The 16,119-nt window shown below is 38.6% G+C and overlaps 1 protein-coding gene across 1 annotated transcript in view; it reads left to right on the plus strand.

Moving 5' to 3' along the window:
- xylb (xylulokinase homolog (H. influenzae)) overlaps positions 1 to 15,790 on the plus strand; it is a 47,877-nt gene extending 32,087 nt beyond the window's left edge. The window contains exons 18-19 of the mRNA XM_052114226.1: positions 6,960 to 7,054; positions 15,468 to 15,790. Coding sequence (XP_051970186.1) covers positions 6,960 to 7,054; positions 15,468 to 15,536 — 164 coding nt within the window. The 3' untranslated portion in view covers positions 15,537 to 15,790. The remainder of the gene's footprint in view (positions 1 to 6,959; positions 7,055 to 15,467) is intronic.
- Positions 15,791 to 16,119: the final 329 nt, after the last annotated feature.

The following is a 16,119-nucleotide window of genomic DNA, read 5'->3' on the forward strand; positions in this document are numbered from 1 at the left end:
ATGTTTCGTGACGTTATAAGTGAAAACGTGGCATATAAGCAACATCAACATAATTGTCAAATACATATACTTGCATTATATGTATAGTATGTAAATGTTGTTCAACGCTGCCTAGTGTTGCAACTAACTTGCTTAATTTTCTAAATGTTTAGCTAAATATTTAAATGTAGATTTAACGTTACTATTTAATATTTTATATATATCTATAAAAGCTAAATCGACAGCATTTGTGGCATAATATTGATCCCTCCCAATAAATATCTTTTAATTCCTAGTTTAATTAAAATAAGCAAATATCTGGGATACATTGAGACACTCTCAAAAGTACAGACACAAGACATAAAAAATATGTGTGTTAGCATGATTTTACTGTCATTAAATCACAAAAAAATGTGACTTTTGAAAACGACAATTTTCTTTTAACGCTGATGTAGGTAAATTCTTCAAATTCGGCCATTTTGGGCACTTTATTCTACATTCAACGGCCTATACAGTTACTAGAAGCAACATCAATGTGTAGTAATTGTGTGTGCCGTACGGCCGCAGAATATGTGAATAACTGTCCTTCAGTTCAGTCGCTGTTGTCTCGTAGACGTCCCGCTCGCCGTGCATCGATCCGAGAGCACAGAGGACGGTCGTTCCCATCGATAATGATGTCTGTTTGCTTTTGTGTGAGGACTGAAATTCAGACAGGCATTCAGTTTGATCATGTTAATATGACGTGAGGAAGAGGGTCATTTTAAAACTCTCCACGTCTGAAACCTGATACGTCCGGTTTCTTCATTACTAAAATCAAACAAGAGGCTTTTAGAGCTCCTCTTTCAGTGATGAGACTTTAATTAGTGGCTTTTATGCTTCATATAAACATTCATTAATAATCCAGAGCACTTTCTTTAATAGACATCAAACCTTACAGGCAACGTCCATGCCATAAATCTGAAGGGTTTACAAATTCTTCTTATTATGTATTTATATTGAAAACAAGCTTTTGCTAATTAAAAAGAGTATGTGATGCATCGCCGTGTCTCCATGAAGACAAAGTGCATGTTGCATTATATTGCAGGATGAGTCATTTAATATCACAGAAACTGTAGCTATTATTCTGACCACAGATGTGGTCACTATGAGCTGCTGTTGCATGTAAAAGAGCAGCGTGAAGATTCTTCAAAAGAAGCTGAAGCCAGTGAGAAACTATGGATTCCTGACAGATGTGTTCTTAACGAGTTTCACAAACTCGGTTCGATTATGAGCCGTTAGACGGATTCTGTGTTGGATTAATCAAGCGTTCATCGTCGTCTGCCTGATTATAGCGCATTAGATCTTGTCGTGAGTCACCCGTGAAAAACCGAAGCCCTGAGCGATGATGCTGACGATCAACTGAAGGTTGTTAATTAAAGCTAACGGGGACACTGATCTTCACACCGGCCTGCCGACGGACAGTTGTGCTGAAGCTCATCAGACCAAATGCCAAGGCCTGATTTTAATCTTGTCGTCAGTTATTATATTTGCTAACTCAAAGCCCACAGTGTAACTGAACACAAGCTAATAATCCCTATCAAACACATGATAACACTTCTTTACCCTGAAGTAATAACTATAAAATGATGCACTTCTTTTTGGGTTTTATGCTATTAAGATTGCTTATCTACCTCTACTTTCACAGTCACTCCATTCATTTGCATATGCACGTGAGCAAATCTGCATTATCTTCATTTAAAGGAGACCTTTTTACAAGATGTAATATGAGTCTCAGGTGTCCCCAGAATGTGTCTGTGAAGTTTCAGCTCACGGATCATTTATTATATCATGTTATAAACGCCTCTTTTGGGGTGGAATCAAAAACAAGCTGATTTTGTGTGTGTCTCTTTAAATGCAAATGAGCTGCTGCTCCCCGCCCCCTTTCCAGAAGTGGGCTGTGCCTTTACAGCTGGTGCTTTGGTTACTACAGCAACAACAACATCAGAACCGAAATGACTGACAGGGTAAATACTGGAGTTCAGGCAAGACTGGGAAGAGAAATTGAGATTTTACAAAGCAACCGGCCCAAAAGTTGAGCGGGGGGCGTTCGCTGTCCTTTTCTGCATGTTGCGGCGCCGTTTTGTGGTTCGTTCTGCATAATGTGGCGGCTCATTTGAGGTTATCGCGGCCAACCCACCAGCCCGCTCGGTTCTCCCGATGGCCAGTCCGCCCGTGATCGGCCCCAAATTGCGTCGACCCACCGGGAAAATGCCGGTCCAGCTTGTCCACTGCGTCTTCAGAGTCTCTGATGCCGGGAGTACATGAAGACCCTTATATTCACTTTTACAGCAACAACAGACACTTATGAGACATTATTCCTCTCACTGTATCTGCTCCAGGACTGTGTGAACATCACTCAGGGGAGGAGCTATGATAATAGGGCGGCATCGTCACCAGTTGTGGGCGTGGCCTGCTCTAACGTGACGTCACTTTAGAGCAGAAACGAAAACCGTTCATTTTGACACACTGTTTGTGATGACTTTTATCATTGTAGGGTGGTTGTGTACACACACACACACACACACACACACACACTGCCGACTCAAATTTATGTACAAACAACATGAAAAAGTGCATTTGGCATTTAAATAATTAAATAATTGTGAATGTTGTCATGACAATAATAACCAGTAGATGGCGGCAGAGACTGTGTGGTCTGATTGCCTGTTTTAATTTCATTTTAGATGATATAATTGTACACACATTTATTTAGACATTTATCAAATTATTATTTGTCTTTTATATTAAGTTACATTTTGTAAAATAATTTTGAAATGTCAGTTTTGGGCATTTTATCACATTATGTTTAATCACTTTGTGCTTGTTTTAATGATTTTATGCTTTGTGAAGCAAGACATTGTTAAAAGGTGCAATAAAATAAAGTTATTATGTTTACCTGACCACGGTGTTAGAATAAGGATTTTGTTACCAATAATTTATTTAAAATATTAAAATTCAAAAACTGAATAAAGTAAATAAGTTATAATATTTTTACAGTTTTAATTGAGTTTTTCTTTGTTAGTTTTTAAATATTTGATAGTTTAGTTTTAGTTTTTCATTATATTATATTTTAGTTTTTTTATCAAGTGATACATATAGAATAGGGATAACAGGTATTTGTGTAACGTGGGTCATATCACTGAACACCCAAATGTACTGTGTGTGTGTGTGTGTGTGTGTGTGTGTGTGAGAGAGAGAGAGAGTGTGCGTGTGTGTGAGAGAGAGTGTGCGTGTGTGTGTGCGCGTGTGTGAGAGAGATAGAGAGAGAGTGTGCGCGCGTGTGTATGTGTGTGTGTGTGTGTGAGGGTGTGTGAGAGTGTGTGTGTGTGTGTGTGTGCGTGTGTGTGAGGGTGTGTGAGAGTGTGTGTGTGTGTGCGTGTGTGTGTGTGTGTGTGTGTGTGAGAGAGAGTGTGAGAGAGAGTGTGCGCGTGTGTGAGAGAGAGAGAGAGAGAGAGTGCGCGCGTGTGTGTGTGTGTGTGTGAGAGTGTGTGAGGGTGTGTGAGAGTGTGTGTGTGTGTGTGCGTGTGTGTGTGAGAGAGAGTGCGTGTGTGTGTGTGTGTGTTTGTGTGTGAGAGAGAGAGAGTGTGTGTGTGTGTGTGTGTGTGTGTGTGTGTGATAGAGAGTGCGTGCGTGCGTGTATGTGTGAGAGAGAGAGAGAGAGAGAGTGCGCGTGTGTGAGAGTGCGTGTGCGTGTGTGTTTGTGTGTTTGTGTGTGTGTGTGCGTGTGTGCGTGTGTGTGCGTGTGTGTGCGTGTGTGTGTGTGTGCTTGTATTATTTAATAAAATGAATACAGCTGCATGAATGTGACCTGCAATCTCTTCTTTTACACTGTGGCCATGAGAAAGTGAACATTTACAGTGACAACAAAACATTTCAATTCCATTTTCACTTGTGCAAAGAAACAAATTGGCTTCGCGAAGCGCGTGAGTCGTTGTCATGGTAACAAGATCTGAGCGGATCGCTGCAAAACTAGAATGAAAGTATCGTCAAACTTTCTTCCCTTCCCTGCAAATGTTCACAGACACGATACCAAGAAGCACGTTGTGGATGTTTAATTTCAAATAAAAATAAATCAGTGAGCCTAACGTCAAAACCGGGACGTTATTAAATTTTTTGGCAAAATGACGGGACACACCTCGTAAATCCGGGACCCTAGTTTTCTACCTGCTTTGCTTCTCTCCATGATGTACTGTAGTGATTCCCACTCGCTGTCTTTACTAATGTAATGAGGGTCAATAGGTCATCCGCTAGTGCCATCGCCACCTAGTGGCATCTTCATGTTAAGGCTGATAAATCAAGTATAAATTGGCCTTTATGCGGATAATATAATTTTTTTATGTATTAAATTAGAAAAATCCAAAATAGAAGCAAGACTTTTGAACCTCACTGTATATCATCAGAAATGCAGCGTGTATCTTATCTGAGCAATCTTCCCATCGATCGTCTAAGAAGATGATGCAACGCATGCAAGCTCCTGCACTCGCTTTAAAACATCCAGCAAGTCTCATTAGCCTCAAACTTTCACACAAGATGAAGCAACGTCTGAGAAATCTAGCCATGGTGACCCTGATCTACACCTTCATCTCCAGGCAAGAGTGAATTCAGGTGCACAAAAGTTCACATGTGAACATCTTTTGTGTGCCTTTGTTAACATCCTGTATTATTTTATTCTGGCCTCTGATATGGCATGACATCATACGGGCACCCGTCGCCTGTGGATACTTTTCACTGTTTTCTTGAGAGGAAAATTGGCTTTTATTATAGATGCTCGGTTCAAAACCCTTTCAAATGCAACAGCTGTATCTTCTCATATAATGTGGCCTTCAGAGGGTTCTTCTCATTATTCTGCTGCTTTTGAATGTCACAGGGTCTGTTAGACACGTGTACTGCAGTTCAGCTCTGTGCTATACGTCATGTGATCTATATGATGTACGTGTTGCTTTACCGAGACTTCACGTAACCACACCTGTCATGAAGCGTTTATGTTTTACTCTGATTCAAGCCCTGACTGCTGACTTTAACCACTATCTGATTCATGAAGTTTCATGTTTCACTTCGATTTTCAGACGTTTTGACCTGAACTGATTGTCAAATTGTTGATTTCTCCATTCAGTGAGAAAACATGCTTGACATTATTACGTCATTTTGTTTTTTACCCATTCATTTAACTCGATTGTGTGTGTGTGAGTGTGTGTGTGAGAGAGAGACTGCGCGTGTATGAGTGTGTTTGTGCGTGTGTGTATCTGTGAGTGTGTGTGTGAGTGTGTGTGTCTGTGTGTGAGTGTGAGTGTGTTTGTCTGTGAGTGTGTGTGTGAGTGTGCATGTGTGTATCTGTGAGTGTGTGTGTCTGTGTGTGTCTGTGTGTGTCTGTGAGTGTGTGTCTGTGAGTGTGTGTCTGTGAGTGTGTGTGTGCATGTATGTCTGTGAGTGTGAATGTTTGTGTGTGTGTCTGCGTGTGTGTGTCTGTGAGAGTGTGTGTGTGTCTGTGAGTGGTGTGTGTGAGTGGTGTGTGTCTGTGTGTCTGTGTGTGTGTGTGTGTGTCTGTGAGAGTGTGTGTTTGTGAGTGATGTGTGTGTGTGTGTGTGTGTGTGTGTGTGTGTGTGTGTCTGTGAGTGTGTCTGTGATTGTGTGTCTGTGAGTGTGAATGTTTGTGTGTGTGTCTGTGTGTGTGTGTCTGTGAGAGTGTCTGTGTGTGTGTGTGTGTGTCTGTGAGAGTGTGTGTTTGTGAGTGATGTGTGTGTGTGTGTGTGTGTCTGTGTCTGTGAGAGTGTGTGTGTGTGTGTGTGTGTGTGTGTGTGTGTGTGTGTGTGTGTGTGTGTGTGTGCTGTGTGTGTGTGTCTGTGAGAGTGTGTGTTTGTGAGTGATGTGTGTGTCCTTTTTAAAAGAACCACACATGACTATAAGGCCGATTTATACTTCTGGGTTGATCCTGCGCACTGCGTGTTTCATCAACAACAGCTTTTCATATTTAAAATAATAAAGAAACAGCTGATGAATCGCAAAGAAATTAAGCCAAAAATGTACTTTTTCCCCTATTTTTCTTATTTGACATTATATATCGCTGGGGTGTAAATAAAGTGGCTCCGAAAACGACTTTTGTTTTGTTCCCAATCATGTCGACTGTATCTGAGAACAAGTTTGTGTTCAAATGACAAATCAATCAAAAGTTCACAACATTACAAATATAATTGATCATAGTGTCCAAAAACATCTCCAAACAAATAAAAGATAATAATTGTACATAAGAACTAATTACACATGCAAACACAACAATGACTAAAGGTTTGCATAGCATGCAGACATGATTTTAGTCATGAGATTTCACAGAATGAGTTTCATTCTGTGTCATTTGAGTCATCATTGAGTCTGTGTCGTGTATTTGGCGCCATCTCCTGGTGGTCATATGTAACATTGTGCTTCATGTGGATTATCTAATGATCTATACATCTGATTATCTTGTGTGTGGACTCGTTTGAAAGATAATCACAGACTCTAAATAATGAGATGTGATATTTTATGTTCTGTTTATTTTTGGTGAAGTTATAAGTGAAAACGCAGCATATAAGCAACATCAACATAATAGTGAAAGACATATATTTAGTTGTTACTCGCTATATTTTTATCTGTGAGTAAAACAAATATGCTGGTTGTATTTTACTCTTTATGACCTTTACAACAACATATGACACATGAATATTGATGTTTTTATTGATTGTAATAATATGTACAGTGACATTTTTTTCGTAAATGATCAAAATGTAACGCTTCTGATTTATCTGTAAATTTTAAAGCACTTGTTCAGTTTTGGTCATAATATCTACATGCATTATAAAGTAGAGCTTATAAACGACACCAATATTGTGTTGGTCAAGACTGTAGTTGTTCATATTCTCGAGAGGATCTCGGTTCAGTTTGCTTTAACTGAGTTTTTCTGTATCAAGGTCTCGTGGCTGAAACAGGAGTTTTATTCGCTGAGACGGTCAGAAACGCTGCAGATCCTCAGCTGGCTGTGAGACCAACACCAGGAGCAGAAGAGGTATGAACATACACATTTAACCACAATGATTATAATACTGATAAACGAATGATACTGCTCAGCTAGTTGAAAACATTTAAAATGTCGTTTTGGTTCCGGAAGTATTTTTTACCATTAATTTGCTCCATGATAAATTCAAAAAATACCATGAACCAAACTAACCTCCTCCGAGGTGAATCACAACATCACAAACTTTGATTTGAAGCTAAAAAAAGTGTTTAAAACCCAGACAAGAAGACAAAAGTACAAGACTGTGTACTTACCGTCTTTAATGAGGGAATGAACTACAATCCCATGATGCATTGCAAATGATGTAATCAAATTAGAATAAAATAGTAAGTAGTTTGAAAGTGCAAGGAGCTCTTTTAGCGCACTTTGTTCGCTGCGACTCTCTGATTGGTGGATTTATCTTTATGGGAATTGGATGGATGGTGGATTATGGGTAGTGTAGTTCTACACCAGTAATTCTGCGATTAAAAATTACTTTTTATAAATGATCAATTAAAAATCTCAGAGGTCACAGTAGGTCTGTCTTTATAGGTTTATGGATTATTGATAAAAATCAATTAGTCTATGGAGAAAATGACTAGGATATTTGCTTGCGCTCAATTGTGTATTTTTAAAGTAATGATGCTTTACTACAGTATTATCATTGATGTTATCTTTATATTCATTACATTCCGCTACAGTCGTTATTTTACCTTGATATGACAAACATATGGTGCTAAAAAGATTTTGTGTGCGTTCCTGTGGTGCCATCAGCCAGTCAGAGTTGCCATGACATCATTTTCCAAAGTGCTTAGTCACATGACATTAACGGCTCAGTTGATTGGCTCAGGGCTTCTGTTTAGTGTCACATAGGAGATACTGAGTGTGCTCGACAGTTCACTTTAAAACTCCCTTTCCCTCGAGACGCATATGAGTGCCGCTCCGTGATCGTAGCAGTCGCACTGACCTTTTCAACACTGCGGGTCTCATTCGTTCTTAACCACCGAACTCTGCCCCTCAGTCGCAGGCCGACTTTATGAGTCACTACGTCTTCATTAAATGCTTCATCCTCTTTGAGAAGTGAAAAATGACACACCAGTTGATCTGTCCACGAGTCGAATGCTGCTGGAGTTTAGAGTCCTGTACCTGCAGATATGTGAGAGCATTTAAAGCTTCTCAAGCACAAAAACACCTGTAGGTGTTACTTGCCAGGACCTGTTCATGGACCGCTACATGAGTGAAAGCTACATTTGGCAAAAGCTAAAGTGAACGGAATTCCCGTCATGCTGAGTGAATGAGGTGGCACAGCAAAATGTATCCTTTTTTTTATCCTCTTTTCTCCCCAATGTTGGAATGCCCATTCCCATTACTTAGTAGCTCCTCGTGGTGGCGCGGTTGCTCGCCTCAATCCGGGTGGAGGAGGACAAGTGTCAGTTGCCGCCGCTTCTGAGACGTCAATCCGCGCATCTGATCACGTGACTCGTTGTGCATGACACCGCAGAGACTCACAGCATGTGGAGACTCATGCTACTCTCCACGATCCACACACAACTCACCACACGCCCCATTGAGAGAACCACTAATCACCACCACGAGGAGGTTACCCCATGTGACACTACCCTCCCTAGCAACCGGCCCAATTTGGTTGCTAAGGAGACCTGACTGGAGTCACTCGGCACACCCTGGATTCAAACTCACGACTCCAGGTGTGACAGTCAGTGTCAGTTCTCGCGAGATACCCAGACCCCCAAGGAAACAATTTTTATAAAAAATTCTTTTTTTTCCCTTCATGAAGATGTTAGGTTAAAATGTGCATGCATAAGGGAATATGTGTATTTTAGGTGCTGTGACAAATCACCATTCTATCGCCTTATTTTGACCACCTTACTAGAAGTACAAATAAACTTGTTTCTCAGTTATTATGAGTTCATGCAAACTGCAAGTATGATAATAACTTTATAATAAGGTTTGCATTAGGTATCATTAACCATGTATAGCAAAATTTTCCAGCAGGCTGACGTTAACTTGTTGTTTTTAGTTTTCATTGCGATTACGTGCGCGCTGTACACTATCCTGTGTATGTGCGTGATAGTAACCAATGGACTGTGGAGAATTTCAAAATAAAAGTCATCAGTGTTTCTCGGTCTGTTGACTTGTTCATTTACTTTAGGCCCTCAGTAACCGCCTGTATCGCCGGTAGGACGGGCCCTGTTAGTATGCATGAGTTTGGATTTGACAGCTCAACAGGAAATGATGTAGTATGTTGAAACATGACGTCCACTGTTAAGACAGCTCATGCTTTCTGCTAATGTACCTCTGGGAACAAAATTATACAATTCATTTTGATATATATATATATTAAAAAGGAAATTCCGACTCGCCTCAGTCCGGGTGTCGGAGGTCGAATATCAGTTGCCTCCGCGTCTGAGACCGTCAATCCGTGCATCTTATCACGTGACTTGTTGAGTGTGATACCATGGAGATGTAGCGCATGTGGAGGCTTCACGCTATTCCCGCGGTATCCACGCACAACTCAATAATTGGTTTGTTATTGACCCACATGTGCATTGTAGAGGGATAAAGTCATTAGGGTTCATTTAAGAATTTGAACATAAGCTACACAAACGGAGGGATGAGTTGCGATCTTTTGTTGTGGTAATAACATACTGTCCACTTGTTTTGAACCTGAAATAGTTTGATTTTAATGCAACAGAATTGTGTTATCCATGTCGTTTTTTTCAGTTGCGTTTGCATCTGATTTGCATCTCTTAAATCCTCCAGGACACGTCTAAAGGATTCCGAAATTCTCATTCAGAGTTCAAATGTCCTCCTCTTGTCTGCAGTCGCATAGAAATACCTGGAAACACTCTATGCATTCATAGAAGTATAGCATCAAAACACACGCATGGTTCTTTTTTATGCACATTGCCCTTCTGTGATGTACAGGTGCATTACTTAACACGACTCATACATAACAATGAGGCATTCAGCCCAGGCTGTTATCATGCATGCAGGTACAACGTGCCACTAGTTTATTACAGCAGACTCTTTCTTAAAATGTTCTATTTTGGCCTTTGATTATCACCTGATATCAATATATATCTCAAACGTACTGGAAAGAAACTTTAATTTTAGAGTTATCAACACTGCCACGCTGATAATTACGTTTTACTTGTGCAATTTGACATATTTCCGAGTGAATCTGAATATTCAAGAAAGAAAGTAGAGTGGGACTTGATCATAAATTGATAGGATTAGGAAACGTTGGCACGGTAACACTTTTGTTAACATTAGTCAATGCATCAGCATCATTCATAATGAATTATCTAATGTTAATAAGTGCTGAAAAAGTATTATTCATTGTTAACCCTTTCAGCTCTGAAGGTGTTTTTAAATATTTGCTGTTTCAGTGGCATACCCAAAATTAAAGTCTTATAACTTTTCAATTATTTTAATGATATAGATTATGATAAATTCTGAGACTTTTGTTTTGTTCCCAATCATGTCGACTGCATCTGAGAAATATTTTGTGTTGATATGACAAAGCAATCAAAAGTTAAAACATTACAAATATAATTAATCATAGTGTCCAAAAACATCTCCAAACAAATAAAAGATAATAATTGTACATAAGAACTAATTACACATGCAAACACAACAATGACTAAAGGTTTGCATAGCATGCAGACATGATTTTAGTCATGAGATTTCACAGAATGAGTTTCATTCTGTGTCATTTGAGTCATCATTGAGTCTGTGTCGTGCATTTGGCGCCATCTCCTGGTGGTCATATGTAACATTGTGCTTCATGTGGATTATCTAATGATCTATACATCTGATTATCTTGTGTGTGGACTCGATTGAAAGATAATCACAGACTCTAAATAATCATATGTGATGTTTTATGTTCCGTTTATGTTACATGAAGTTATAAGTGAAAATGCGGCATATAAGCAACATCAACATAATTGTCAAAGACATATATTTAGCTGTTACTCTCTATATTTTCATCTGTGAGTAAAACAAATAGTCTGGTTGTATTTGACTCTTTAAGAGCTTTAAAACAACATATGACACATGAATATTTGATCAGTTTGATGTTTTTACCGATTGTAATAATATGTACAGGAACACTTCTGATTTGTCTGTAAATTTTAAAGCACTTGTTCAGTTTTGCTCATAATAACTACATGCATTATAAAGAAGAACTTCTAAACTTTCAAACGACACCAATATTGTGTTGATCAAGACTGGCGTTATTACTAGTCCATCCGAGCTTAAAGGGTTAAGTCCTGTTCAATGATGACTTTAATATATATTTGAAGAATCTTGTATATGATATTCTGTCCACCTGAAACCAGAAACATTGTATCATGTTCCTGCAGTTCCTCACGTTTCTGTGAAAGCAGAATTTGACTGCTCGTTGTGTTTTGGCATCTTTGAATCTGTGTCTCAGAGAGTGACATGTAGACAAGATCGACTCTGTCTTCACCAAATCCCAGCGGGACAGTGATGGGGGACGCTCTCTCACTTCTGATTGGAGGGAAACGCAGTCGTCTTGCCATTAGTCGTGAGATCGTCAGAGAGGAATCAATCATGCTGGATGACTGTTCATTCGTTTTTATGTGACAGTCCTGCACGGGAAAGTATTTATGACAGCTACCTGCATTAAAGGATGCGGAGAAAGATAAAGTAATCCGTCTCAATGTGAGGATTAGAAAGGAAAGTGGTTGCTTTGAAAAATAGTGCATTTAAAACACTGCCGTGCTGCAGTTCAATTTAGTTGTTAAGGTGAGAGATAAAGACGGATTATTCCCGCACGCCGCACACCTCTGTCTGCTGGGATGTGATCAGAATTTATTGCAGGTCTGAAACCCTCGAGAGCCGTCCTGTTCAAATCCTTCATTTCTCCACTTGAATCAATTTTGAGGTGCAGAGATTTAAACAGGTAGACTTTTGGGAGAAATATTGTGGTTTCTAAAATTGGAAATCTCATTTAAACCAGGAACTGAAGAAAGCGTTAGAATTTTAAGAGATTAAAAGAGAAGTGTTTAGACACAAAACTAGTGAGAAATGTCAGTTTCTACACCGTTAGCTCAAATGTCAACGTGTCATTGATCATGTGACCTCTTTGTACAGACGGTCAGATCTTTGGATGATTCTCAAGTTCTACATCACATGAATCATCAGGTTTACTTCATGCAAGCTCCAGTGCATGCTGCCATTAAAATACCAAATTCTGAAACATTCTCAAATTAATTTTTATTATCTATTTTATAATAACATTTTTAATTACAAAGTTTGTTAAACTCCTGAGGGGGGGATAGGGGGGTGCTATTTCGCGAAAAACGCTTAAGTCTCCATATACATAAGTCAGGCAGATGAGGTATCATTTGAAATCTTAATTTCTGCATTTATGTTAATATAAATAACAAATAAGGCCTCATTCGCGTTGAAAATCAGCACCCCTAGAGGTAATAGGGTAGAAATATTTATAATGAAATAAAAGTCCTTCACATAGCACTTAAATAAACAAGTCACATATCAAATGAAAGCTCTCACTCTCAGGAATGTGACTGTGCAGTTTATTTTGTTGCATTAATATCACAGTTCAAAAGATTTTCAAAAACATCACAAAGTGAAATATGATTTCTGTAAGTCATATAAGTCCGTAAGTCCGATAACTGCTGCTGTCAGCGACAAATAGCTAAAAAATGTATATATGTTTTTATCTTAGGCAGTTTTCTAAAAAATTAGCCATTGTTTACTTGTCTGTGAGCTTGAATTTGTGAATAATCCAATGTTATATCTTACATGTCCAGAACAAAATATGCCATCCGGAAGGAACGTCATGCAAAACAAATAATCAGAAAATACTTTTTCGACTATTGATTATACAGTGTGACAATATATCATCACAAAGGGGAGGATCTCATCTTTCTAATGACACCTAGATTGAGCTTGTAGTCCACTCAGAGGCCGAGATATTCAATGAAATAATGAGGGTGTTGCTTGAACTGAACATTAGACTGAATGTCTATGGACGAGCACATCTGTGAGGGGTAAAATGTGTTAGAGCGCCCCCTACAGTTCACATCTGTGAGGGGTATAATGTGTTAGAGCGCCCCCTACAGTTCACATCTGTGAGGGGTAAAATGTGTTAGAGCCTCCTACAGTTCACATCTGTGAGGGGTAAAATGTGTTAGAGCCCCCTACAGTTCACATCTGTGAGGGGTATAATGTGTTAGAGCGCTCCTACAGTTCACATCTGTGAGGGGTATAATGTGTTAGAGCTCCCTACAGTTCACATCTGTGAGGGGTAAATGTGTTAGAGCCCCCTACAGTTCACATCTGTGAGGGGTATAATGTGTTAGAGCCTCCTACAGTTCACATCTGTGAGGGGTAAAATGTGTTAGAGCCTCCTACAGTTCACATCTGTGAGGGGTATAATGTGTTAGAGCGCCCCTACAGTTCACATCTGTGAGGGGTATAATGTGTTAGAGCTCCCTACAGTTCACATCTGTGAGGGGTAAATGTGTTAGAGCCCTCTACAGTTCACATCTGTGAGGGGTATAATGTGTTAGAGCGCCCCCTACAGTTCACATCTGTGAGGGGTAAAATGTGTTAGAGCGCCCCCTACAGTTCACATCTGTGTATTGTGATGGAATGTGCTGGAGAATTTTTTTTTTAAAGTTAATTAGAAAATAATGCACAATAGAAGGTGTTTCACTCTTGGATCATAAACTATATGCAGTATACATAACAATTATTATGCAATATTTACACAAAATTCACGCTAAATTTACACTCTGAAGTTCAGACTTAATTGGTTGATGTTGATAACTTCAAAATGGTAATTAATCAGCCTGGCCAATAAATCAGTCTATTACTACTGAATTTTAAATTTTGTAATTTTTTTAACTTTATTTATTTATTTTACATTCAGTTTGAGTTTTAAACAAGTATTACAAAAGCGAAGGAAAAATAACCTACAAATAGAAAAAAACTAATATCATAAAACAAATAAAAATACATGAAAATAAAATAAATAAGCATCCATATAAAACTAAATTAACAAGAAATTATGAAATAATGATTATAAAATAATTTAAAAGGGCAATTGCGATAAATGGGCACGATTTCTGTATGAATAGCACTTTAAAGGTGCTGTAAGCAATTTCACTTTCGACCTGTCAATCATTTTGAGTGTTCTTGTAGTATTGTAGTTTCAGCGAATTATTGAGGCTTAATGCCACTTTTATGCCATGTTGATCATAAAAGTTGCCAGTTGAGGGCGCTGTTTTGCAACCGTTTCTGCACGTGTCGGTCTTAATAATGCTCATTTGGTATCTTTGTTTTGGAAAGTGGGACATCCAACGGCTCATCTTTTGGGAATTCTAGAATGGCTAAAATCGCTTGCAGCACCTTTAAACACAAAGAGGGAAATAAATTAAAGGAATATTCCGGGTTCAACACAAGTTCAGTTCAATCAACAGCATTTGTGTCAATGTTGATCACCACAAAAATGTATTTAGTCTCGTCCCTCCTTTTCTTCAAATGTGTGTTCCAGTGAGACTTCTAATGCAAGTCAATGGGGTTTAATCTGTAACATTAAGATACTCACTGATTCAAAAGACATAAACAGTATGTGTGTTAACATGATTTTACTGCCATTAAATCACTTATTAACCACATGTGTGGAAAGTTACAGACAAAACCAGGTTACAGGGTTTCGTTGTCATGACAACAGTGTTATAATATAGGATATAGCTTTCCACAGATGTGGTTATTAAGTGATTTAATGACAGTAAAATCATGTTAACACACATATTGTTCATGTCTTCTGAATCAGTGAGTATTTTAATGTTGACAGATTAAACCCCATTGACTTGCATTGGAAGTGTCTCACTGGAACACACATTTGTGCTTTTTGTTTTTTTATGCAGCAGACTACATAAAGATTGTGTCAAATACAGTGTGCAAAAGCAACTTTGCATCCTCCTGTGTTTATGCAGACTGTTTGTGTTCTGTTGAGTTACTTGTAAGGGTTCTCATTACTGGTTTTCTCTCAAACTCTTGTAGTAAACCCCTTCAGCTGACATATTAGACCCGAACATTTATCTACGTCCACCTCAGGAAAGAGCTGCCATTGTGCAAAACAAATGGATCATGTCAAGGGTTTTCAGAGCGCTTCTCAAACTATCGCTCTGTTCCAAAACCTAGTGAGCTGCCTACTTCCTATATAGGCAGCTATCTTCTAAGGCAGCATCCTTGAGTGTTTTGGAACGCTCTACATTGGCGGCAACTCGCATTAAGCACACAAGAGGCTTGACTCGCAATGATGCAGTACAATAAAATATGTAATAAAACCCCTATTTTTGACATGTTGAAGGTTTGTTGTTGACATGTTTTTCTCTTATTGCAGGTTTATGAGCCGCTGTTGAGCAGATACGCAGAGCTGGAGGCCACAATCCTCAAGGACCAACCGAAATGACTCGATCCACACATATGACACATCAAGCATGCATCTGTGTAAACAGACATGAATAATAGCTGTTTTTATTATTGCATAACATTTAATGGATAGTTAACCCAAATATGAAAAGATGACCCTCATGTCATTCCAAACTTGTATAACTTTCTTTCTTAAAAAGAAAATTGCCAATTGCCAATCATATGGCGAGTTTGTATTGAATAGACGGACCAGAAAATGTATTTTAAGTTTTCCTGTTATGTTATGCAAAAGAAATAAAGTCTATTAAAAGATACTAATTGTACATAAGAACTAATTACACATGCAAACACAACAATGACTAAAGGTTTGCATAGCATGCAGACATGATTTTAGTCATGAGATTTCACAGAATGAGTTTCATTCTGTGTCATTTGAGTCATCATTGAGTCTGTGTCGTGTATTTGGCGCCATCTCCTGGTGGTCATATGTAACATTGTGCTTCATGTGGATTATCTAATGATCTATACATCTGATTATCTTGTGTGTGGACTCGATTGAAAGATAATCACCTCCTCTAAATAATCATATGTGATGTTTTATATTCCGTTTATTTTTCATTGAA

Source organism: Xyrauchen texanus, chromosome 41 (genome assembly GCF_025860055.1).
Source record: "Xyrauchen texanus isolate HMW12.3.18 chromosome 41, RBS_HiC_50CHRs, whole genome shotgun sequence".
Lineage (NCBI taxonomy): Eukaryota > Metazoa > Chordata > Actinopteri > Cypriniformes > Catostomidae > Xyrauchen > Xyrauchen texanus.